The sequence below is a fragment of the Mesoplodon bidens genome (genome assembly GCF_964165515.1).
Source record: "Mesoplodon bidens genome assembly, chromosome: 13".
Lineage (NCBI taxonomy): Eukaryota > Metazoa > Chordata > Mammalia > Artiodactyla > Ziphiidae > Mesoplodon > Mesoplodon bidens.
The window spans coordinates 6,803,041-6,829,424 of record NC_138169.1 but is presented as its reverse complement, the minus strand read 5'-3'; the positions used below and the strand labels follow the sequence as shown (position 1 = coordinate 6,829,424).

The following is a 26,384-nucleotide window of genomic DNA, read 5'->3' as shown; positions in this document are numbered from 1 at the left end:
TGTGATTTTGATTTTTCTTATATTAGGGGCTTTAGGGCTTTCTTGCTTTGGGTCCAGACCTCTGTGAGCAACCCAGGCTCATTTCACCAGTTTTGTGTGGCTGCCTTGTTTTCTTCCTCAGACCGTAGGCAAGTGCCTTATACTTGCTACACCCTGAGCTTGGGGTGGGATGAAGCCAGGCCTGCTTCACTGGCTAGGAGTGTGGTCATGCATGGGCTTCCGTCACTTGCTTTTTTAAATTTGTTTTTTGTCTATTACTTAAACTTTTTTTTAAACTCTTAATTTATTTTTAAAAATTGAAGTATAGTTGATTTACAATGCTGTGCTGATTTTCTATTACTTTTTATTAGTGGCATCTGTTAGCCTGGATATAGTACTGCTTTTTTTCTTTGTTAGGACAAAATGTTTTTAATTGACATGAAATTTATGTAACATACAATTACCCGTTTTACAGTCCACAATTCAGTGGCATTTAGTCCATTGACAATGTTTTGCAACCACCACCTCTATCTAGTTCCAGAACATTTTCATCATCTCTAAAGAAATTCCCATACCCGTTAAACAGCAATTACTCCCTACTTCCCCTCCCTCCAGCCTCTGACAACCATCAGTCTATTTTCTGTCTCTGTGAATTTACCTATTGTAGGTATTTCATATAAAGGCAATCATAGTATGTGGCCTTTGTGTCTGGCTTCTTTCACTTAGCGTCATATTTTCAAGGTTCATCTATGTTGTAGAATGTGTCAGTGCTTCATTCTTTTTTGTGGCTGAATCGTATTCCATTGTGTGGATGGACCACATTTTGTGTATCCCATTCACCTGTTGATGGACATTTGGGTTGTTTCCACCTTTTGGTTAATGAAATAGTGCTTCTGTAAGTGTTGGTGTACAACTACTTTTTGAGTCCCTGTTTTCAGTTCTTCTGGGTCTATGCCTAGGAGTGGAATTGTGGGCCATGTAGTATTTGGATCAGTTTTTGCCTGGGCTTCTGCACAGTTTGTCCTTTGGGTCATGGGGCTCCAACCCCTGCTCACAACTAGAAGCTTCCTCCCTGTCCCAGGCTGGGGTGGAGAGTTTTCTTTTGCTTTTGAGTGTAGCTGTGTATTTTAGAATATTTAGCTATGCTTCCTCTATCATTCCTATATATTTGGAAAGGAGTGTATGCACTCACTGTGCCCTCTTGCCTGGAAAGTCTTTCGACCTGAGTTGGTTTAAATCTGTCCTGTGTTAAGGTGGGATTTTGCCATACACACCCCGAGGTACCTGGGAACCTGTGTTGATGATAACATTGTGCATTTACAGGTTTGGATGTTGGTTCAGAGAAAATGGATGTATCTGGAAAGCATCTTTATCGGTGGAGATATCAGATCACAACTTCCAGATGAAGCAAAGAAGTTTGACAACATCGATAGAGTATTTAAAAGGGCAAGTGACTGGCTTCTATTTTAGTCTTGAAAGAAGAACAGTGATTTGAGATACTTTTACTTACGTATTTGCATGTAGTATTTTGTGTATTAGTAGCTTCTCAATTTTTTCTATCATTGTATATGAACTTGATCTCTTCAGTAAAAATTTCTGTTTGATCTTAAGCTACTGGCCTATGACACTAGAAGGTTTTCATATTTATTTTTTATTATAAAAATAGTACTTGTGGGAATTCCCTGGTGGTCCAGTGGCTAGGGCTCCGCGCTTCCACTTCAGGGAGTGTGGTTTCGATCCCTGGTCTGGGAACTAAGATCCCACATGACTCATGGCAAAAAAAAAAAAAAAAAAAAAGAAAAAATAGTACTTCTGTAAAAAGCTTGGGAAAATGTAGAAAAGCAGGGAAAAATGTATCTTCCATAGTTCCATCACCTTTAATACATATTTCTTTCATCTTTTTTCTATGTATATGGGTTAAAACACACTAATAAAGATATTTTATATAATCCTATCTTATAATTTTCTCTTAATATTATAAGAAACATAGTTTATATTATGAAACTATCTGAGAAAATGTTTTAATGCCTTTATATGTTCTGGTGAGTGGCTTGACATTAATTTAGTTGATTATTGTCTAGTAACTGGACATCTTATTTGAAGCGAAATTCTTTGCTTTCATAAATAATTTGCAGTTTGTGTCTAAAGTTTTTTCCATATTTAGGGTATCTTACGATAGATTGTTTACGAGTAAATTACCCATGAAAGACTATGCTCATTTTAAAGTCCTTCCAGAAAGGGTGGTACCAGTGGTCACTGCTGCTAGTAATTAGTGGGGGAAGAATTTTCACCCAACCCACCTGACCTCAAAGCCCAGGTACTTTGCTACTCAGTGATGCTGTTGTATTCTCCAGTTACAGGCAGCCAGCTCACGTTTTGGATCTCTTTTGTCCATTAGAGTTTATGATTTTTTTTCTTATCCATCTGCATAAGCTTTTTTTTAAACTTAAAAAAATTATGCAACAGATACCTATTCATTATAGAAGGACTTAGACATCATAAAAAAGCAAAAAAAAAGAAAGAAAGAAAAAGAAAGGAAAAAATAGCTACAATCTCACGCCCAAGATAACCATTTCAATAGTTCAACATGTATCTTTCCAGAATTTGTTAATTCCTATGTAAACATATCAATAAATATGTAATTATTCTATGAAATAGGATCATTCTTATCAGTATGATCTTTTTAAAATTTAACAGCCTCATCATATATTTCAATAAATAAACATCTAAATTGTCACAGCAAATTTTGACCTAATTCCCTCTCATTGGACATTTAGGCTATTTCCTTTTCTTTCTTTTCCTTTCTTATCATTATGTTTTTGCCATTATATAGAGTAGGGAATATTCAGGTGCATACAGATTGCTCAGAGTGAAACTGCTGGCTTTATTCATCCAGCAAATGCTGATGGAGGGTCTGCTGTGTGCAGACACTGTTGTAGGCACTTGGGGAAACACTGAACAAAAGACGCAAAGATCTCTATGCAGGGCAGCTGACCTTCTAGCGGGAAGATGGAAAAAAAAATAAACATTGGAATTAAGTAAGTTATGTATATATAGTACGTTAGAAAGTACTTATTTATTTTGAATTTTTAAAATAGATATTTATTTGTTTATTTATTTAGCTGCGCCGGGTCTTAGTTGTGGCACGTGGGATGTTTGTTGCCGCATGTGGGATTTTAGTTGCGGCACGTGGGATCTAGTTCCCTGACCAGGGGTTGAACCCCGGGCCCCCTGCATCGGGAGAGTGGAGTTTTAGCCACTGGACCACCAGGGAAGTCCCTGAAGGTGCTTATTTAAACACTTAACAGTTTTTGCCAATTTGGCCTCCCTGACGGTGGGGGTTCTGGTTTGTCAGGTTTGCTCTGTTGTGCCTGGACCCTGGCAAATGCCCACCCGGGACGGGAGCCGGGCTCCTGCTTCCCTGGCTTGACAGCTGTCCTCTTGACTTTGTCCAGATCATGGGCGAGACCTTGAAAGACCCTGTGATCAAGAGATGCTGTGAGGCCCCGAACCGCCTCAGAGAGCTGCAGAACATCAGCGAGGGCCTGGAGAAGTGCCAGAAGAGCCTGAACGACTACTTGGATTCCAAGAGGAACGCCTTCCCCAGGTTCTTCTTCATTTCTGATGAGGAGTTGCTCAGCATCCTGGGCAACAGTGACCCCCTCTGCGTCCAGGAGCACATGATCAAGGTCAGCCCCCAGGGCTCCCAGGGGAGAGGTGGCATAAGCTCTGTAACTACAGCTTGTTGTATTCAAGTCTTCTACACAGTTCGGTTCAACCCAGGGGTTTAAGACTGTGAAACGCTACTGGGGTTATCTGAAGCATAAATCTGATGAAATCCACTGTAGTCTGAAGTCACACCAGCACTCAGCTGCTATCTGTTGCTCTTTTTCCACAGTCCCCCAAACAACATTTTATGGAGAAACTAAAACAATACAGAAATACACAAAGACTAATATAATAAGCAGAGAGGCAATACAGGATAGTGGTATAGCACATCCAGCCAGGTTGTCTGAGTTCAAATCCTGCTCTACATGGGTTTGCTGTGTGACCTTTGGCAAGTTACTTAACCTCTCTGGGCATCAGTTGTCTTATCTGTAAATGCAGATAACTCCAATTATAAATATTTATAACGATAAAGATTAAATGGGTTAATATTTGTAAAGTACTTAGAACAGTGCCTGACTTACAGTGTTGGCTGAAGAACCTTATCTACACCCAGAATTGACACTCTTTTTACCAGTTAGTCATATTTGCTTTGTCTCTTTTTTTGTAAAATAAATTTGTAGAGATAAAGTTGACATACTCTTCATTCCATCCCTGTTCACAGTTCTTCCTCCACTTTCAAGAGGCAACCACTATCATGGCTATGACGTAATTCCTTCCAGCCCGTGTTTTCATACTTTTACATAAACTTATGTGTATCTGTGAGTGATATTGAATGGCAGGAAACACAACAGACAAAACTGTCACTTGTGATAGAGAATCAGAGCTGGGCCAGGAGTAATCTTTGGTCAACTAATCAAAGCTCTATATTTAGTATCAGCACAGAGCAAGGTTTCTCAGCCTTGGCACTATTGGCATCTTGGGCCAAATAATTTTTTTCTCTCTCTGTGTGTATATGTGTGTGTCGGGGGTGGGAGTGGGGGGCTGTCCCGTGCATTGTAGGATGTTCAGCAGCATCCCTGGCCTCTACCCAGAAGAGGCCAGGAGCATCCCTCTCCAGCTATGACGACCAAAAATGTCTCCAGACGGCACCCAGTGTCCCCTGGGGGCAAAATCCTCCGTGGTGGAGAACCAGTGTTTTCGAGCAATTCCTTTATTCCAAACAAATAAAGCACTAAGGATCAAGTACTTAATGCAATACTTTTCCTTCGATTAATGCTGATTTCAGCTGGTCCGTATATCCAGATACCTCTCCATATCAGCATATACCCTAGAATCTCAAGTGTGTGTGTTGGGGGGGAGTCTGTCTTCTCTTTCTTTCTTTTTGTTTAATCTACCACCGACCTTTGCATAGTTCAGGATAAGCGAAAGTACCCAATGAACGTTTGTCATTGAATGAATGGACATCTATTTAGCATGTGGTCTCTGATGCTATTGCTGGCATCCTGGCAGCGCTGATGTGTGATGAGGCACTGTTCTTTGATTCCAGAACCCAGGGAAGGTATTACAGGGTGGCTTCTCCCACTGTATTGCAGATGTACGACAACATAGCACTGCTGAGGTTTAATGACGGGGACAGTGGAGAAAAACTGGTGTCTGCCATGGTTTCAGCAGAAGGAGAGGTCATGGAGTTCCGGAAGATCATCCGGGCCGAGGGGCGCGTGGAGGACTGGATGACAGCAATTTTGAATGAAATGCGAAGAACTAACAGGCTAATTACCAAGGAGGCTATCTTTAGATACTGTGAAGACAGAACCAGGTAAGATTGTAAATGTGATTGTGTGTTACTTTATCATATTTATGGTCATAATGGATCAATTTTCAAGGTTTGGAGTAGATCAACTGACATTTCAAATGAGGTTTTCTTTTCCTGCCGTAGCAAAGTAAGCTGATGTATATCTGTCCTGTAAGGATCACCTCATATAGCACGTCTCAAAGTGTGGTCCCCGGACCACCAGCATCAGGGTCCCTGGGAGCCTGTTAGAAATGCATATTCTTGGGCCCCATCCCAAACCTGCCCCAATAGAAATTCTCGAGGGACTTCCCTGGTGGTCCAGTGGGTAAGACTTCATGCTCCCAATGCAGGGGGCCTGGGTTCAATCCCTGATTGGGGAACTAGATCCCATATGCATGCTGCAACTAAGAGTTCACATGTTGCAACCAAGAAGTCCACATGCTGCAGCTAAGATCCCACGTGCTGCAACTAAGACTTGGTGCAGCCAAAATAAACAAACAAACAAACAAATATTAGAAAAAAAAGAAATTCTCGGGGTGGGGCCCGGGGATCTGGGTTTTCACAATATCCCAGGGGATTCTGAACTCAGGTGTTCTGAACCTAGTGACCCACCAGAAACCAGGTGTTCATTAAGGTGGATTCTATGTGTAGGTTAATGGGTAAAGTTGTTTCTAAAGTAGTTGATGAATTTCAATCATTCTTTGATTTTTGTGGCCTAGAAGCTTCCAAGCACTGAGCTGAACCATGCCTGGTCCTAGTGGCTAAGAGGGCTGAACTCAAAGCCCGTAAAGCATCTTTGGATAAATTTCCAGGAGAGTTGTATATTTGGCAGGGCCTTTATGCAGACATAAAGTCTTTATTATTATGAGAACACTGTCCTCTTGGTTTCGCTTGCTGCCTTTTTGATTTTGCAAACTGAAAATGTCTGTTTAAATAAATTATTAGAACAGAGCATAATATTTGTCTGATTAGGATCCTGCTTTTTCTTAGGTTCTGCACCATGTAAAAAAATTGGTTTACCTCTTTATGTAATCAGGTGTCCATATATACATACATACATTCAGTGGTCTATTAGTAAACTAGCTCTCTGGGAAGAAAAAAGCTTTGCTGTAGAGCATTTCCCAATACTCAAGCATTAGTAAATACTCCGCATGTCTGATTTCAAGAAGGCTAAATGGAGGGAATTCCCTGGCAGTCCAGTGATTAAGACTCCACCCTTTCACTTCCAAGGGCCTGGGTTCGGTCCCTCGTTGGGGAACTGAGATCCAGCAAGCTGCGTGGCGTGGCCAAAATTAAAAAAAAAAAAAAAAAAAGCTGAATGGAATAATGGTAAGAAGTTTAACACCCCGCTTGCAAAATTCCTGAATATTTGTCAGTTACCTCTCATGAGCTGATAGGAGGTGGCCTTAACCCATCATGGGCTGTATTCATTCATTTTACTAGCGTTTACTGGATTCCTGCTCTGGGCTCATCACTGTGCTTGATGCTGTTGCAAAACTGAACTAGACAGAAACCATTGTCCTTCAGAAGCAGAGATCGCGGAATATCTAAAAATCTCTGCAACGTTCCCAAATCGTATGAATTTTATATCTGCATTTATTCATTTTATTTGCCTCATAACTACTACTTAGCCAGGGTGTTGCTATGTGTGACAACGTGTGTTTGGTGGAAGACAGAGTTAAGAGAATTCAACCTGATTAATTGGGAAATGTCTGAGCCACCCTTTCCTCACCTAAATACCCCTTTGCTAAAGTGAACTTGTCGCTCCTAATGACAGGGGTGAGTCACTGAAATGATAAGATTGATTTACTTGAGCGGACATGTTTCAGCATCACTGAGAGGGAAGGCCCAGCTGTATGTAGCCCCAGAGCACACCCGCTGTCCTGGGATTTGCCAGACACCATCATGTTCATCTTAGCTCTGCCCTGAACCACTTTATTTTCTATGGTTATAGTGTTTCCACCTCTCCTGATTTCCTACTTCCCAGGTTGTTGCCTTTTGCAAGATCCATCTTTGTTCATTTCAGTACCGTCCTCTGGACCTCCATCACCTTTGTTACATCTCTCTTGTGTGTCGGGACCATAACTATACATACTATTTTAGTTTTAGAGGCACCGCACAATTTTAACACAAGACATTAAAGCCAAATACTTTTTATTGTTTTAAATATTCTTTAAAATTTATTTTGCCATTAATTGTCCATCATCAAGATAATGACTCGTGGGCTTCCCTGGTGGCGCAGTGGTTGAGAGTCCGCCTGCCAATGCAGGGGACACAGGTTCTTGCCCCGGTCCGGGAAGATCCCACATGCTGCAGAGTGGCTTGGCCTGTGAGCCATGGCCGCTGAGCCTGCGCGTCTGGAGCCTGTGCTCCACAATGGGAGAGGCCACAACAGTGAGAGGCCCACGTATCGCAAAAAAAAAAAAAAAAAAAAAAAAAGATAATGACTCGTCACTTGCAGTCACTTTTACTGGATTGGAACTTATAGCTCTGGGTCCATTATTTTTTTAGGTACGATTTAGAAGAAAAGTTTGCCCTAATGTGTTTCAAGGCACTTACCAGCTTTGGAAATTAGTATGTCAGTAGGGGAAATCCAAGTGGCTGATAAACATATGAAAAGAGGAAAGACTTCACTGGTCCTCAAGGATCTGCAGATTAAGGCCGAATGAGATATTGTTTTGTTCACCTTTCAGATTGGCAAAAAATTCAAAAGAATATAATGCCTAGTGCTGGAGAGGGTGTGGTGAGGAGAGCACTGTGCATGGCTGGTGGGGGGACGGATTGCTACAGCATTTTAAAGTAATTTGACTCTTCCTATTAAAATAAACTATCAAAAAAGTGCTTTTGTACTGGTTGCCCTGCACTTGGGATTCTGGTCCGTAACACTAGAAGTCGCTCTGACTCCTCCAGATGTGCATAAAGCAGGGTTTCTCACCATCGGTGCTGTTGACATCTGGGGCCGGATAATTCTTTGCTGTGGGAGACCGTCCTGTTTATCGTAGGATGGTTAGCAGCATCCCTGGCCTCCAGCACCCACTAGATGCCAGCAGTACCTTTTCCCCCAGTTGTGACAACCAAAAATGCATCCAGACAGTGCCAAACAATGTAGAGAGATGTTTACCATGGTCTTGTTTGTATTGGCAAAAGAACTGGGAGCAACTTGAATAGACATCAGAGCGGAAACGTCTGCTGAAATTGCGATACTTTGACGCTCTGAAATATCATGCAGCCTTGACGAGGAGCGGGTCAGACCTACGTCCGTTGACCTAGACGCACGCCCGCAACCAATAGGTGAGAAAAGCAAGGTGAAGTGTAGCTTGTGTTCCCTGATGCCGATGTTGGAGAAACAGCCCTCACAACCCCTTCTCCCCATATTTGTGTATCTTGAACTTTGAAGAGGTTTGTATGAGAATGGAAAAGAGTTCTGAGTGACACTCAGGAAACTATAACAAGGAACCACGGGGGGGTGTGGTCAGAGATAATTAATTTTTTTGTTGGAATTTTTTTTTTTTTTCTGTACGCAGGCCCCTCACTGTTGTGGCCTCTCCCGTTGCGGAGCACAGGCTCCGGACGCGCAGGCTCAGTGGCCATGGCTCACGGGCCCAGCCGCTCCGCGGCATGTGGGATCTTCCCGGACCGGGGCACAAACCCGTGTCCCCTGCATCGGCAGGCGGACTCTCAACCACTGCGCCACCAGAGAAGCCTGGAATTTTTAAAAATTAAAAGATTCTTACAGTATGCCCATAATGTTAAATAATTTTTAAACATCTATAAAGACACATCTTTAAAGTGATCTGGCATCTTTTACACAGTCATGCCCTGTAACTTTTTCATGTGCATGTCTCTGTTGGCCTGGTGTTTTACTATCTGGCCAGAAGAGTTTTATTCTCCTTTGCTTACTTGCAGCTCATACTTTGCCTTCCCTATTCCAGATCAAAGAAATAGATTTTTTTTTAATGAAGTATAGTTGATTTACTATATTGTGTTAGTTTCAGGTGTACAGCAAAGTGATTCAGTTATACACACACTCATATATACATTCCTGATTCTTTTCCTTTATAGGTTACTACAAGATATTGAATATAATGCCCTGTGCTATACAGTAAATCCTTGTTGCTTATCTATTTTATGTATATTGGTTCGTATCTGTTAATCCCATACTCCTAATTTATTTCCCACCTTCCTGTTTAGTAACCATAAGTTTGTTTTCTATGTCTGAGTCTGTTTCTGTTTCATAAATAAGTTCATTTGTATTATTTTTTAGATTCCACATATAAGTAATATCATATGATGTTTGTCTTTGTCTGACTTACTTCACTGAGTATGATAATCTCTAGGTCCGTCCATGTTGCTGCAAATGGCATTATTTCATTCTGTTTTATGACTGAGTAATATTCCATTGTATTAGGTTGCTTCCATGGCCTGGCTGTTATAAGTAGTGCTGCTGTAAACATTGAGGTGCATATATCTTTTTATTTTGGCTGCACCGTGCAGCTTGTGGGATCTTAGTTCCCTGACCAGGGATCGAACCCACGCCCCCTGCAGTGGAAGCATGGAGTGTTAACCACTGGACCGCCAGGGAAGTCCCCATATATCTTTCTGAATTAGAATTTTTGTCTTTTCCGGATATCTGCCCAGGAGTGGGATTGCTGGATCATACGGTAACTCTATTTTTAGTTTTTGAAGAAGCCTCCATACTGTTCTCTGTAGTGGCTGCACCAGTTTACATTCCAACCAACAATGTAGGAGGGTTCCCTTTGCTCCACACCCTCTCCAGCGTTTATGTTTGTAGACTTTTTGATGATGACCATTCTGAGCGGTGTGAAGTGGTACCTCACTGCAGTCTTGATTTGCATTTGTCTAGTAATTAGCATTGTTGAGCATCTTTCCATGTGCCTGTTGGCCATCTGTATGAAAGAAATAGATTCTTTTTTAAATATTTTAATTTTATTGGAGCATAGTTGATTTACAATGTTGTGTCTACACAACATTGTAGTTTTAGTGTGTACAGCAAAGTGATTCAGTTATACATATACATATATTCATTCTTTTTTAGATTCCTTTCTCATATAGGTTATCACAGAATATTGGGTAGAGTTCCCTGAGCTATACAGGAGGTCCTTGTTGGTTATCTGTCTTACATATAGTAGTGTGTGTATGTTCATCCCAAGCTCCTGATTTATCACTCCCCCACAGGTTTCCCATTTAGTAACCATGAGTTTGTTTTCGATATCTATGTCTGCTTCTGTTTTGTAAATGAGTTCGTTTGTATCATATTTTAGATTCCACATGTAAGTGATATCATATGATATTTGTCTTTCTCTGTGTGACTTGCTTCGCTTAGTATGATCATCTCTAGGTCCATCCATGTTGCAGCAAATGGCATTATTTCATTCTTTTTATGACTGAGTAATACTCCATTGTAGAAGATGTACCACATCTTCTTTGCCCATTCCTCTGTTGATGGACATTTAGGGTGCTTCCATGTCTTGGCTATTGTAAATCGTGCAGCAGTGAACATTGGGGTGCATGTATCCTTTTGGATTATGGTTTTCTCCGGGTATATGTCTAGGAGTGGGATTGCTGGATCATATGGTAGCTCTATTTTAAGTTTTTTGGTTTTTTTTTTAACAATTAGCCTTAATCTTTTATTTATTTATTTATTTATTTATATTTATTCCTGTATGCAGGCCTCTCACTGTTGTGGCCTCTTCCGTTGCGGAGCACAGGCTCCGGATGCGCAGGCTCAGTGGCCATGGCTCACGGGCCCAGCTGCTCCGCGGCATGTGGGATCTTCCCAGACCGGGGCACGAACCCGTGTCCCCTGCATCGGCAGGCGGACTCTCAACCACTGCGCCACCAGGGAAGCCCTATTTTAAGTTTTTTAAAGGAAGCTCCATACTGTTCTCCATAGTAGCTGTACCAATTTACAACGGTGTACAGCAGGATTTCCTTTTGAAAGAATTAGATTCTTGACAGGACCGTTTTCGGTCCCAATCCTGGGAAAATCTCGTTGAAGGTGTGCTTTTCCCTTAGGGTCGACTGGATGCTCCTGTACCAAGGGATGGTGGTGCTGGCCGCCAGCCAGGTGTGGTGGACCTGGGAGGTGGAAGATGTCTTCCGCAAAGTGCAGCAAGGGGAGAAGCAGGCCATGAAGAACTACGGCCAGAAGATGCACCAGCAGATTGATGAGCTGGTCACTCGGATCACCATGTCCTTAAGCAGAAACGACAGAAAGAAATACAACACCGTCCTCATCATTGACGTACACGCCCGAGATATAGTTGACTCTTTCATACGGGGCAGGTAGGGACCTGCCCAGGGCACTGGCGTCTCGAAACCTGTCTTTTGTCGTCCTCTGGCCTCTCTCAGCATCTCTCCTTCCTCCTCCTTGTCAACCTTCTGCTGCATCTCTTTCTCTCTTCACTTATCCCCCGTTGCTCACCTTCCAGCATTCTCGAGGCCCGGGAGTTCGAATGGGAAAGTCAGCTGCGGTTTTACTGGGACCGAGAACCAGATGAGCTGAACATCCGCCAGTGCACGGGGACCTTCAGCTACGGCTACGAGTACATGGGTTTGAACGGGAGGCTGGTTATCACACCCCTTACGGACCGGATTTACCTGACTCTCACTCAGGTGATTGGCAGCCTGGGTCTCTTGGTGATCGTTCACCTGGGGTTATGTGTTTTTCTCTAAGGGTGACTATGGTAATTGTGATGGTGTACTGGGTTGACCAGTGTCCCCTACCCTGCCCCAAATTCAGGTCTGCTCGGAAGCTCGGATGTGACCTTATTTAGAAATAGGGTCTTGGCAGATCAAATTAGTTAAGGATTGGGGTGAGAACATCCTGGACTAGGGCCCTAATACCAGTGACTGATGTCCTTGTAAGAAGAGAAGAGAACACAGAGACACAGAGAAAGTGATGTGAAGACGGAGGCAGAGACGGGAGGGATGCGGCCACAAGCCAGGGACACCTGGGTCCCCCAGAAGCTGCAAGAGGCCAGGAAGGATCCTCCCCTGGAGCCTTTGGAAGGAGTGTGGCCCTACCCACACCTTGATTTCAGACTTTTAGCCTCCAGAACTGTGAAAGAATACATTTCTGTTGTTTTGAGCCAGCCAGTTTGTGGTACTTTGTTACGGCAGCCCCAGCAAGTTAATGCTGAGAGTAAGGGATGTTACACTTTCAAAATCTATAAAAGAGTTTCCATTTGGAATATGACCTACGTGCCACCTTTTGGGATTGGGCTGTTTCAAGTTCAGGCGGCCCCTAAAACCACCCTCCGGTTCAATAGTTTGCTAAAAGGAATGACAGAATTCAGTAAAGCCATTATGGTCATGGTTATGGTTTTCACAGCAAATGGATACAGATCAAAATCAGCAATGGGAGAAGGTATAGGACTGGGTCCAGGAGATTCCAGCCTTCAGTTTCCTCTCTGATGCAGCTGTCCAGACAGCATAATTTCCTCTGGCAGCTCTGTGTGGCCCCACATGTGAAGTCCTGCCACCCAGGGAAGCCCACCGAGCCTTGGTGGCCAGCGCTTTAACTGGGGGCTTGTTATGCAGAGATGACTGACCCCCTGAATGATTGACCTTAGTCCCCAGACCCTGTGGAAGTTGACCTGATGATACCATGTGGCCCAAGCCTCCCACCGTAAATCACATTGTTAGACTGTCTAGCGTGGCCCAAGGTCCCCAGATAAACAAGGACACCCTTCTCAGGCAGGGCATTCTGAGGGCTTAGAGGTCAGCTCCTAGGATCTAGAGACAAAGGGCCAAACCTTTCTTTGGGCAAAATTAATCCTTCCCTGCACAGATGTCTATGTTTCCATGAGCCTCAGCTCTGGGAACTGCTAGGCATTGTCCTCAGGGTGGGTACAGAGTCCAGCATATTGCAGAGTCCCTGGTGCACTGGTTCCTATATAATGGGGGGCGGGGTGGGCGGTGGTTAGTGGAGGTCAACGGAGAAAGACAGAAAAGAAATGTTAAAACTGGTGACTGTCAGGGACCTCCCTGGCGGTCCAGGGGTTAAGACTTCGCCTTCCAATGCAGGGGGTGCAGGTTCGATGCCTGGTTGGGGAGCTGAGATCCCACATGCCTCAGGGCCAAAAAACCAAAACATAAAACAGAAACAATATTGTAACAAATTCAATGAAGACTTAAAAAAAATGGTGACTGTCAGAAAAGGTGAGTGTGAACTGGTGCATTGCCATTTATATATTCCTGCATAGACTGTCACAAACTGGGAATTGACACCTGTTTCTTTCCGTGAATCAGACAACGTATGTTTTGCATTTGGCTTCTAACAGGCGCTGTCCATGTATCTGGGTGGGGCCCCTGCTGGCCCAGCAGGTACTGGCAAAACTGAGACCACCAAGGACCTGGCCAAAGCCTTGGGCTTGCTCTGTGTTGTAACCAACTGCGGCGAAGGCATGGATTACAAAGTAAGGCCCTGACGTCACTTCTGGTACAGTCTTCTTAGGCAGAGAGCTAAAAGGGGGACAGCGTGGGAAGGCATTTCACCTCATACGCTTCCACGAGATGACATGGTGACAGCTGGAGGAACATAGTAGGAAACGTTTCACCATCACAGTCTAGGAACTTGGCTGTATCTCTTTGTTAGCAGCATGTAGAGCAAGAGTCCCAAACTAAATGCCCACTGGAGTCAGCTAGATAGTGTAAATGAATAAAGCAGCAGACAGACGATAGAGAGTGGTAGGGACTGTGGCCAACTGGAAAGCAAAGCTCCATCTAAAGGGGAGCCGCTATTGAGCTTAGGTCAATTGCTGCCACTTGGAAAAGTGGACCCAGTGTTGTTAGATTTTCCAACATCTCAAGAGAAGCCAGAAATCTGGGTTTTTACGTTAAAGTCCTTAATTTGTGAAATCCCTGAACTTAATTACAAAACAGAAATAGAGTCACAGATGTAGAAAACAAACTTATGGTTACCAGGGGGAAAGGGGAGGAGGTATAAATTGGGAGGTTGGGATGGACATATATACACTACTCTGTATAAACTAGATAACTGGTAAGGACCTACCGTATAGCACCCGGAACTCTACTCAATACTCTGTAATGGCCTATATGGGAAAAGAATCTAAAAAAGAGTGTATGTATGTATGTGTATAACTGATTCACTGTGCTGTACGGCATAAACTAACACAACATTGTAAATCAACTATAGTCCAATACAAATTTTTTTAAAAATCCTTAATTTGTGAAATCCTATGAGTGGGAGCTGGCCCACGAGAGGCCTTGGAAGTCTTGCCGGGAAGACCCACTAGTGGGGTGGCTCTTCTCTGCCAACCTGATGAGCGTCATTTGCTTTTTTTATTTAAAAAATTTTTTATTGGCGTATAGTTGCTTTACAATGTTGTGTTAGTTTCTGCTGTACAGCAAAGTGAATCAGCTGTACGTACACATATATCCCCTCTTTTGTGGATTCCTTTCCCATTTAGGTCACTACAGAACACTGAGTAGAGTTCCCTGTGCTCTACAGTAGGTTCTGATTGTCGTTTGCTTTTAATTTAGAAAATGGTATCCATACACGGATTGCTTGCAGTTTTCAAGATGAAAATTGCCCTTGTCCTGACACTTCTTTCATCCTAGGCCGTCGGGAAGGTTTTCTCGGGCCTTGCTCAGTGTGGGGCTTGGGGCTGTTTTGACGAGTTTAATCGCATCGATGCCTCCGTGCTCTCCGTCATCTCGTCCCAGATCCAGACGATCCGAAACGCTCTGATCCATCAGTTAACCAGGTTCCAGGTGAGGATAAGTGTGAAGCCAGCCCGGATCATGTCCCCAGGCTGGGAACGTGCTGTAGTATCAGGTGGTGGACAGTCGTCTATCCAGACCAGGTTCCCCCTAGATGAACATTTGCCCAACTTCTGCTTTCAAATGGAGATGATTGGGTTTCCCCAAATTATCAACATCTTTGATAATTAAGGACTGTAATAGTCTAAGAACTTCAAAATAATTCCAGACATGTGATTAATAGTTATAGACGGGTAGGGCAGGATTCTCAAATAAGTGATGTGTAAGACCCCCTTTCAAGGTCAAAAAATATTCTTCCCAAATTTGAGAAAAAATGATTTAAAAAAGAAAAATCAACATTCCATTCAATCAAAATATCTTCCGTAGAAATTATCACAGTGAACCAGAAAATTTGCCTTTGTACTTGGTAAAATTATGGCATTATAATGAGGAAGATTATTAAGGTTGTTACCAAAGTGAAAAGGCAAACTTAAAAATTTTTTGAGAATTTACTAATCTCTCCCCGTCCAACAATACATTTGTAGACTCAAGTTTGGGATGTCTGTATGAAGTTACATCAGATTAAACTGGTTGAGAACTTGGAGTAACAGGACCTTATGTAATTTAGGTAGCCCAGAGTGAGTTCTCTGACAACAGGGACCAGAATGGCTGGACCGTTTCCCTACACTGTGATCCCAGCTTGCTCTACTGCTCCTCCGGCCACTGTCCTTGCCCCTGCGTGCCCTGAACACTTGTCACTTTATGCCACTTGCTCCACAGACATTCCGTGCCCTGGGACACCATATGCATCCCTATCTGCTTGGAATTGTCCTTTTTTCTCCTTCACCTGAAAACTCCTGTACATCCTCCAAGGCCCCACAGAGCCTCATTGGGAGATTCAGGACCCAGATTCAGCATGGGTTGGTGAGGATTCCATTGTGGACACCTCTGTGGCCCTGCACCCCACCTGCTTTCTCCCTGGACCTCAGGGCTCGTGGTCAAGAGATTATGTAAACTGGGTACTGTTAAACGTTTGAGGATTCTGGATGGATTTCTATTAATTAGTTCTTCTGAAACATTTTAGGGCTGAGCTTACTACTTCTATGGGAGACATATTGAGCCTGCAATGCGTTGGGTTTCTAGAAGCTGTTTTGTTTTGTTTTGTGTTTTTGGCCGTGCTGTGTGGTATGCAGGATGCAGGATCTTGGTTCCCTGACTGGGGACAGAACCCACGCCCCGTGCAGTGGCAGTGTGGAGTCTTAACCACTGGACCACCAGGAAAGTCCCTAGAAGCCTGTGTTTTTAAGAGCAGGACTGTGTCTTGTCTCCAGAGGTTGATCTGGGACTCACATGAGATACTGAGGCGTGGGTGAGTGTAGTCTCAGTGCAGACTTGAGAGGCAAGACAGTCTCCATCTCTGCGGAGCATCAGCTCTCAGGCTGGGCTGCCCTCTCGTCACTGAGGCAGCCTGTGCCTCATAAAAATAAAACATCTGTCGTCTGTCTCTCTGGTGGACCATGAAAAGAAATAAAATAGTAAAATCTTAGTAGAGAGGAAAGTTAAGACAGTTGAAATTCAACTGTAGGCTAAAGAGACTCAAAATATAGAGATTTCTGCATTTTGTGGGTCCCTGGGGCCCCTGGAGGACAAAGGCTGGTTTCTTGAAGGATGCTGAGGTGGGATTCTGTTGGAAGGGTCCAGGTGACACCCAGGCAGCCAGACCAGCATGAAGGTGGGAATGGGGAGAGAAATGACAGCTAACATGGATGAAAATCCACTTTGTGCGAAGCAGTGGACTGGGTGCTCTGGACTATGTTGTCTCGTTTAACGGCCACAACCTTGCAGAGAAGGAAACAGAGACTCAGAGAGGGTAAGTGGCCTGTTGGAGGTCACACAGTGCCTCGAGTCAACCCCCGGCTGCACACTTTCCCAACATCAGCTACTTCTCAAGTGGACAGACCCTTGATTCACATCAGAGTTTGGGGGTCGGCTGAGGCTGGCACCCCAGAACATTGAGGCCGTAAGCACGAGGACTCTGCATTTATCACCGGGAAAGGGCAAGAGACAGATGGGGGTGTCTGTCTTGTACCCATGAAAGGAAGAGCCATGCGGCTCCCCAGGCCTCCTTGCCCCGTGGTAGGCTGGCCAGCAGCATAATCCTTCCTTCCTTTCCTCTCGTCCCCTAGTTTGAAGGGCAGGAGATCTCCCTGGACTCGAGGATGGGCATCTTCATCACCATGAACCCCGGCTACGCGGGCCGCACGGAACTGCCCGAGTCAGTGAAGGCCCTGTTCCGGCCCGTAGTGGTGATTGTGCCTGACCTGCAGCAGATCTGTGAGATCATGCTGTTCTCCGAGGGCTTCCTCGGGGCCAAGGTGAGGTCCCTTAGCGCCAGGCGTCCCTGCACCCGCCTGGGTCTGCTCGCAGATGGGGGCGCTGGGACGTTTTCATTCCGTGTGGCTTTTCAAATTGTTTTGCTTTGTCTCTCTCCCTTTTCTCTCTCTCTCTCTGTCTCTCTTTTTTAAAGCTGGGAGTACATCATTTTTTTAAATTAAATTAAATTAATTTATTTGGCCACATTGCGCGGCATGTGGGATCTTAGTTCCCCGACCAGGGATTGAACCTGTGCCCCCTGCAGTGGAAGTGTGGAGTCTTAACCACCAGGGAAGTCCTCCCTTTCTCTCTTTTTAAAATTATAACTTTTATTTTGGAATCATTTGACTCACAAGAGATGGCAGCGGTAGTCCAGAGAGTTCCAGGTACCGCTCACCCAGCTTCCCGCAGTGATGACATCAAAACCAGGAAACTGGGACTTCCCTGCTGGTCCAATGGTTAAGACTCTGCGCTCCCAAGGCAGGGGGCCTGGGTTTGACAACTGGATCCCACATGCAGCAACTAAAAAATAAGATCCCGCATGCTGCAACTAAGACCTGGTGCAGCCAAATAAATAAATATTTTTTTAAAAAATCCAGGAAACGGATGTGGGCGCAATGCTATTAACTCAAGTGCGGACTTTATTTGGATTCCACAAGGTTTCACCTTCTCTCTCTCTCTGGTGTGTGTGTATAGTTCTATGACATATAATCACATGTGTAGAATACAGTAAGTCCCCTACATACGGACGAGTTCTGTGCCGAGAGCATGTTCATAAGTCCAGTTTGTTCATAAGTCCAACAGAGTTAGCCTAGGTACCCAATCGGCTCTATAGTCCTGTACTGTAATAGGTTTATAATACTTTTCACACCAATAATACATAAAAAACAAGCAAACACAAAAAATAAAGAAAACTTTTTTTTTTTTTTTTTTTTTGCGGTACGCGGGCCTCTCACCGTTGTGGCCTCTCCCGCTGCGGAGCACAGGCTCCGGACGCGCAGGCTCAGCGGCCACGGCTCACGGGCCCAGCCGCTCCGCGGCATGCGGGATCCTCCCGGACCGGGGCACGAACCCACGTCCCCTGCACCGGCAGGCGGACTCTCAACCACTGCGCCACCAGGGAAGCCCCAAGAAAACAGTTTTAATCTTACAGTACAGGACCTTGCAAAGCACAGCAGTACGGTTCAGCAGCTGGCATCCAGGGGCTGGCATCGAGTGAACAGGCGAGAAATAAAGATACTGCACTACTGTACTCTATACAGTACTGTGAAGTACACTAAAAAGCACAACCACTTGTAGAGGATGCACGCATGTGGCAATGTTCGCCAGACACGTGAGCTGACGTGAGGGGACGTGCAAACGCACGCTCGCACCTTTGAAGGTTCGCAACTTGAAGGCCTGTATGTAGGGGAGTCACTGTACCTGGAGCCACAGTCCAGACGTGGCACGTCGTATCGCCACAGAGACGCTCCCTCGTGTCCGCCCTTAGCGGTCACAGCCTGCCCCCACCTCTGACTCACAACTGCCAATCATTCTCTATCCCTACAATGGCATCATTTCTAGAATGTTCTATACTCGGAATCATGCAGCATGTAACCCTTTCAGGTGGGCTTTTTTCACTAAGCCTCGTGCCCTTGAGAATATGTGGCTTTAAAAAATATATATATAGAGAGATAACTCCTTTATCATCTCTTAACATATGTATAAAAAGATTATGCACATACATTTCCCCGGAAGGTTCTGGAAAAAGTGCAAAATAGCGAATTTTTTTTTTTTGCGGTACACGGGCCTCTCCCGTTGCAGAGCACAGGCCCGGGACACACAGGCTCAGCGGCCATGGCTCACGGGCCTAGCCGCTCCGCGGCATGTGGGATCCTCCCGGACCGGGGCACGAACCCGTGTCCCCTGCATCGGCAAGCGGACTCTCAACCACTGCGCCACCAGGGAAGCCCGCGAATATTTTTAAGATAAAGGATTGTTAGGTTGCTTCTCTGCAGTTTTTTGGTAAAGGCTCTTATTGCCAATCCTATTGTCTGTGGATTTTGAGCCAGAGTGGAGAGATCTCTGGCTCTTAGTTTCGATGAGCAAAGTCCCCATGCCATCCATAGGGACCAGCAAGTGTTGGATCCTTGATGTAGACCAGGTGGATGGCTTGTCCTCAAAAACAGGTACAAGAAAACTTTAATAACATGTTTAGGTCAAAGGAAGCAAATTTCTGGAGTGTAATCGCTATGATTTAAAAAGTTGTATACGTACAGCAAAAAAAAAAAAAAAAAAAAAAAAAAAAAAGTTGTATGAATTCTGTTCTTTAAGGTGGTTAAGATTTTCCTTGGCTCTCAAGGACTGTCATCCACTCTGTCTGGTAAGGCTGGTGTTCTTTTAAATTAGGTCATAATTTGTCACTGTGAAAAACAGAGGACCCATCCTGGTATTTGTTGGAGGCAAGATTTGCTGGTTTGTAGAGCAGCTTCATCTGAACACCTTTATGTCAGTTTTCTCTGTGTCATGATGTTCTGGTGTTTTCAGGGCATTTTCCTCATTTATTTCTCATTGTCTTTTATCACAAAAGGCTCTGGCCAAAAAGATGACCGTTCTGTATAAGCTGGCCCGGGAGCAGCTCTCCAAGCAACATCATTATGATTTTGGACTCAGAGCCCTTAAATCAGTGTTGGTGATGGCTGGTGAGCTGAAGAGAGGTTCTTCTGAACTTAGGGAGGTAGGGGCCACGTGCCGTAAGTTCTCTGGTGTTTTAATTTGGTTCATGTGTATTGAATAAATGCTGGCATGGAGGTGACGGGGAGCACAGGTATCAAGAGAAAGTTTTATTCTTACCTGTCACTTCATTTACTGGTCTGGCCTTCATTTGGTCTCTTCTGCATTACCTTGTTCTCTTCGAATTTGGCTGATCACCATGAGGTCCAGTTCCATGTGTTCATGGTGCCAGTGTTTGTGATACTTCAATGATAATGATCAATCTACAATTGCAGGATGACGGGCTGGAGGGGTGGGGATGAACAAAATGCTCTAGAAAACACGAACAGGCGTTATTTCCTCTTTGCAATAAAAGCCAGAGGGGCGGTCATGTTTCTTTCACACGGGACTTACTCCAAAACAGAGTCTGATCAATGCCACTCTGTGGGCAATAGACTCGTGTGTCTCTCCAGAAACTCTACTTGGAATGCTTTGTGTTTGATATTTCATATAAAATTTCATTGTCTACTTCATAAGAGGATTTCTAGACCAGCCCTGGGGGCTTTCAGAAACATCTTTGAAGACGTCTGTGTTTTGCTCCATCCAGGATATGGTGCTTATGAGGGCCCTTCGAGACATGAACCTGCCCAAGTTCGTGTTTGAAGACGTCCCTCTCTTCCTTGGTTTGATTTCCGATCTGTTTCCTGGACTGGACTGCCCACGGGTTCGCTACCCCGATTTCAATGATGCTGTAGAACAGGTGCTCCAGGAAAATGGCTACGTTGTCTTACCTGTCCAGGTAAAATGGTGCCGAGGATGGCTTTTTCTGGGTCCTTTCCATTTTTTTTTTTCATTTAAAAATAATTGTGGTAAAATACACATGACATTTACCATCTTAACCATTCCCCACCCCCATTTTCTTTTTTTATTGTGGTAAAGTACACATACTATAAGATTGACCATTTTATCCATTTTTAGTACAGTTTAGTAATGTTAAATGTATTCGTGTTGTTTTGAAAGAGTTTGGCATCGTGCAAAACGGAAGCTCTGTCCCCATTAAATAATAACTCCCCCCCTCCTCCCTCAGCCCCTGGTAACCTCTATTCTACTTTCTGTCTCTAGGCATTTGACTCCTCTGGGGACCTCATATGAGTGGAATCACACAGTGTTTGTCCTTTTGTGTCTGGCTGATTTCACTCAGCGTAGTGTCCTCAAGGCTCATCCATGCTGTAGCATGTGTCAGAATTCCCTTCCTTTTTGAGGCTGAGTAATATTCCACAGTATGGATATATCACCTTCCAAAAATGTTTCTGGCATAATGTGATCAGATAAATTAAGTATTTTGTTTTGGGGCCCAACCATCTAATCTTCTCTCCCCACCCCACCTTTTTTCCCCCCGGAGCCACACTTGAAAAAATTTTAAATTAGATCTTACAAGTAAAATTTTGATCATCTGAAGCCTGTGAGATTGTATATGTTGTCTGTAAGCCATACATTATTGCCAAAGTGTTCTGCTCAGGTCGTAAATGCCCAAAGCTGCAGGTTTGGGGTGGCTGCCTCTGGACAGGCCACCTTGGGGCATCAGGCTACCCAGAGGCCTCAGGCCGGGGCAGCGGGTACTGACCACAGATGAGAGATCTCTGTGCACCTTTCCTGGCCCTGGTGGTTTCCTCTAGAGGTGGTTGTTTAAAAAGATGTGTTTTTCGTGGGAATGTAGAATGGTGTAGCCACTTTGGGAAACAGTCTGGTGGTTCCTCAAGAAGTGAAACATAGAGTTACTATATGAGGAACAGCAATTTTATTCCTAGGTATAAACCCAAGAGAAATGAGAACATATTTATCCACATGAAGACTTGTCCATGAATGTTCATAGGAGCATTATTCATAAGTGCCAACAAGTGGAAATAATGCAAATATCATCAACGGATGAAGAGATAGACAAATGTGATCCATCCATACAATGGAATATTATTTGGCCATAAAAAGGAAGGAAGTGCTGACACAGGCTTCCCTGATGGGTGAACCTTAAAAACACGATGCTGAGTGAAAGAAGCCAGATACCCAAAACTACGTACTGCACGATTCCATTTATGTCATTCCATTTTTTGGTCAAAAACGGGCAAATCCATAGAGACAGACAGTAGATTAGTGGGTGCCAGGAGCTGGAGGCAACGGGCTTGGGAGACATGACGAATGAGCACAGAGGTTTTTTTGGGGGGTGGGTGATGAAATGTTCTAAAATTGAACGTGGTAATGGTTTCACAACCTTTCAAACATACTGAAAACCACTGAATTGTTGAAACACTTTAAATGCGTGAGTTATACGGTGTGCAAATTCTAGCTCAATAAAGCTGTTTTTAACAAAAAGCTGTGTTTTAACCCAGCTGCCAATGCTTGTCCCACAGGTGGATAAGGTGGTTCAGATGTTCGAGACCATGATGACCCGCCACACGACAATGGTGGTGGGGCCCACGGGAGGGGGCAAGTCCGTGGTCATAAATGCCCTGTGTCAGGCCCAGACCAAGTGAGTATGGCATCCTTGGGGAGGGCTTTGTTGCCATGGTGGTTTCACGGTGAGGTCGGTGGCGGTGTTACCCAGTCCCACTTTGCTCTCTGATTTCCTGGGAGGTTATGTTTGTCCCAGACCCCCCGCTTTAAACCCAGAGCATCTTTTTTTTTTTTTTTAACTTTGGCCGCGCCACGTGGCTTGCGGGATCTTAGTTCCCTGACCAGGGATTGAACCTGTGCCACCTGCAGTGGGAGTGCGGAATCCTAACCACTGGACGGCCAGGGAAGTCCCAAACCCAGAGCATCTTAACTTGTCTTATTGCTGATTTAGTTGATATATTTTAGAAGGCAAAACAGTTAGCCTTTTGTGCATCAGACTGTGAATAGGTTTATTTGTGAAATGAGTATTTCAAAAACTATCTTATAAGGATGTTTTGAAAATTAACTTAGGTCGTATTTTCTTGGCGTTCAGATTGCTCCTTTAAAGTCAGTCAGGACCCCCCGCCATGAGGCGACACTGTTATGGTATCAGAGTGGCCAAAAAGAGTGTCCCTTCCCCAAATGCCTTATCATCACCAGCCCTGCAAGAGCTATACTACTCGAAGGAAAAAGTGATTTCACACTCCTGATATAGAATATCATAAAGACCTGTGGTGAATCTATGCCCTTATACTGAGTATGGGTTTTCTGACTTCTCACATTTCTCCTAAGCAATAGCTGCATTCCAGAAAGATTTCAGTGCATGCTGTTGTTTCAGCAAAAATCTAAATCAAGCCTTATAATCTTTGTGACTTTACCAGTTCTAATAGGCTATAAAATCCAATTGAGTGACTGTCATTTCTTCTTCCTTCTTTGTATGTTTCTCATGAGGAAATCAGTGGACGGTGGCTTACTGATTTTAAGAGGGTTATTCCATAGCCATCCTGTATTTCATTCTTTAATTAACTCATCGTTAGGTAATTTATAGAACTATCACGTACAGATGTGAGTATAGGTATGCCACTATTATTTTTATTTATTTATTTTGTTAATTTTAAACTATGTTTTGTGTGAACTTTAGTTTTCTATGGATGAATTAATCCCATGGCACTGCAGGAATTTACAGGCATTATACTGGGAAATACCCTGTCTACATGGTTTGTAAAGCCAGCAACGCAGAGCAGATGTCGTTCTGTAACTATGAGGGATTGAACATCAGGAGTTCAAAGGTTTTACATTATCCTGGTGACTGTAATCTCCTATACACTAGTTGTGAAATATTTACATGAATGTGCCATATGCATGAATATGTAAATACACAAATATGAAATATACATGAAGGTTAGCGTCTGTTGCCCTCAGAAGTCAAAGCCATGTTATCAGTTCAGACCTCACTTGTGTTGGGGCCACGTTCCTGGTGAAAGGTGGTTCCCTTGAGTTTAGTATAAGTCATTAACAGAGAGTGGGAAGCCCAGTGCAGAGTTTGGATGGTTTGCATTTTAAATTTCAGATTGGATCGAAAACACAGGGGATCTAATCCCCCACATGGGTGACCTAGATTGTTCTCCTAATGCGTTTAGTCTGCCTGAGCCACGGCTGAAACCTCTCCTTCGATTTAGGCTTGGGCTGGTGACAAAGCTGCATGTCCTGAACCCCAAGGCTATGAGTGTCACAGAGCTCTACGGCATCCTGGACCCCACCACCCGAGACTGGACAGATGGGGTGCTGTCCAACATCTTCAGGGAGATCAACAAGCCGACGGATAAGAAGGAGCGAAAGTGAGTATCTTTGTAGGGAGGGGAGAGCCTGGGTGGGTTCGTAGTGAATTAGCCAAAGCTTACGAAGAAACAAATGATGTATATAGTACTGTAGTTTCATGCTTGGAAGCAAACAGACTCAGGAGGCTCTGCTCACGAAGGGCCAGGTGCCACCTCAGTGCTGTTTATGTGTTGTCTAAATCATGCTCCTTGACTACGATGGATCCCAGCTTACCATGGAGGAAGCTGAGATCCAGGGAAGGGGAGGAAAGAGCTTGCCCCAAGGCCAGGGATTTGAACTTGGGACATCAGAGTCCAAGCCCTCAAACAGGGGCACCACACCAGGCTGCCTATACGGCAAGGTTAAGTCAAGGAAAGGCAACAAAACATCGTGGAAAGTGCTGGAACACCCTTCAGAGCTGCAGGCGTGGTTGAGGCTGCTTGCCCTGCTCCAATCACTGCCCACCGCGGTGAGGGTCTAGTGAGGCTGGGAGGGGAAATGCTCTATTGGAACATCTGGTAAAAAGTCTTCTCCAGTGTTAGTTGTTCCCGTGACACCTGTCAAGTCAACCCAGGGATGATCCTGATTGTATATTCTAGTCCAACCCCATTAATTAAAAATCCCTTAAATAACGAGTCTAACGTCTCAACTGATGACTTTTGGAACAGCCTCTTTTTAGCAATCCTCCCCTGATTCTGGATCAGTCCAGGATTTCACACTGTGCTCGGTTGTCCTATCTCCTTGACGTCTTCTAATTTCAAGCAGTTCCTTAGGTTTTCTTTATCTTTCATGGCCTTGACGTTCTGAAAGATTCTAGGCCAGCTGCGGCACAGAATGCCCTCAGTTTGGGTTTGTCTGTTGCTTCCTCGTAATTGGATGCAGGCTACATGTCCTTGCAGGAATCTCTCAGAAGGGACATGGTGCCCTTCTCAGCATCTCATCGGAAGCACGTGATACTGGTTTGCCCCCTTATTGGTGATTTTAACTTTGATCATCAGGTTAGGGTGGTGTCTGCCATTTTTCCTTCTGCAATTGGTATGCAAGGTGTGGGGAGATACCCTAAGACTATGTAAATACCCTATTCCTCATCAAACCTTCACCCGACGGTTTTAGCATCTACTGATTGTAGCCTGAATCTAGTCTCCCTACGATGCTGTAAAATGGAGACTTTCTTTTGGGACAGTTGGTGAAATTTGAACATGGATTGTATATTAGCTAATAGTATTCTATCAATGCTAAATTTCCTGATTTTGATAATTGTACTGTGGTTACATAAGAGAAGGTGCTTGTTCTTAGGAAACATGCTTAAGCATTTAGGAATGCAGGGCATCATGTCCGCAACTTATTTTCAAATGATTCAGGAAAACAGAGAGAGAGCAAAAGAGCATGCATGGGGCAAAATTAACAACTGGAGAATCTGGTTGAAGGGCATGTGGCACTTCTTTGTACTAGTCTAGTCTTGCAACTCTGTAAGTTTCAAATTATTTAAGATTAAAAAGTTAAAAAAAATACTGGAAGAAAATAAACCAAAAGGTTAATGCTGGAAAAATCCAGCTACTCCTATCAGTGAATTAAATGGAAGCAATATGAAATCAGCGTTCCAACACGGTAGAATCCCCCTGTCCAACACAGTCTCCTTTGGAGCTGGGCTTTACTGTGATGTAACCCATTATAGCCACAGAACTGAAGGGTCACGTAGCTTGAACACCGGAGGCCCTGAAGCCAAAGTAAGATCTCCTGCCAAGAAGGATGGTGTGTAAACCAGGGCTTTGCAAATGCAGATGCTCCTAGGGGCCCAGCAGGTAGCATCAGGGAGAGTGAATGGGCCGAGTTACATGGTGTATCAGCTTCTGCAGGGCCTCTGTAACAAATTACCGTTAACTGGGTGGCTAAAGAAAACCACCCAGAAATGTATTCTTCATCATTTCTGGAGGCCAGAAGTCTGAAA

The 26,384-nt window shown here is 44.2% G+C and overlaps 1 protein-coding gene across 2 annotated transcripts in view; it reads left to right on the top strand.

Annotated features, from left to right (window-relative positions):
- The window catches only part of DNAH10 (dynein axonemal heavy chain 10), a 149,779-nt gene that overhangs the window by 59,890 nt on the left and 63,505 nt on the right, over nt 1-26,384 (top strand). For both annotated transcript variants that reach the window (XM_081252370.1, XM_081252371.1), the window contains 12 exons: nt 1,303-1,425; nt 3,435-3,668; nt 5,181-5,404; nt 11,417-11,686; nt 11,833-12,016; nt 13,687-13,821; nt 14,987-15,139; nt 17,314-17,502; nt 20,070-20,216; nt 20,799-20,990; nt 22,597-22,715; nt 24,298-24,456. In XM_081252370.1, coding sequence (XP_081108496.1) covers nt 1,303-1,425; nt 3,435-3,668; nt 5,181-5,404; nt 11,417-11,686; nt 11,833-12,016; nt 13,687-13,821; nt 14,987-15,139; nt 17,314-17,502; nt 20,070-20,216; nt 20,799-20,990; nt 22,597-22,715; nt 24,298-24,456 — 2,129 coding nt within the window. The remainder of the gene's footprint in view (nt 1-1,302; nt 1,426-3,434; nt 3,669-5,180; nt 5,405-11,416; nt 11,687-11,832; nt 12,017-13,686; nt 13,822-14,986; nt 15,140-17,313; nt 17,503-20,069; nt 20,217-20,798; nt 20,991-22,596; nt 22,716-24,297; nt 24,457-26,384) is intronic.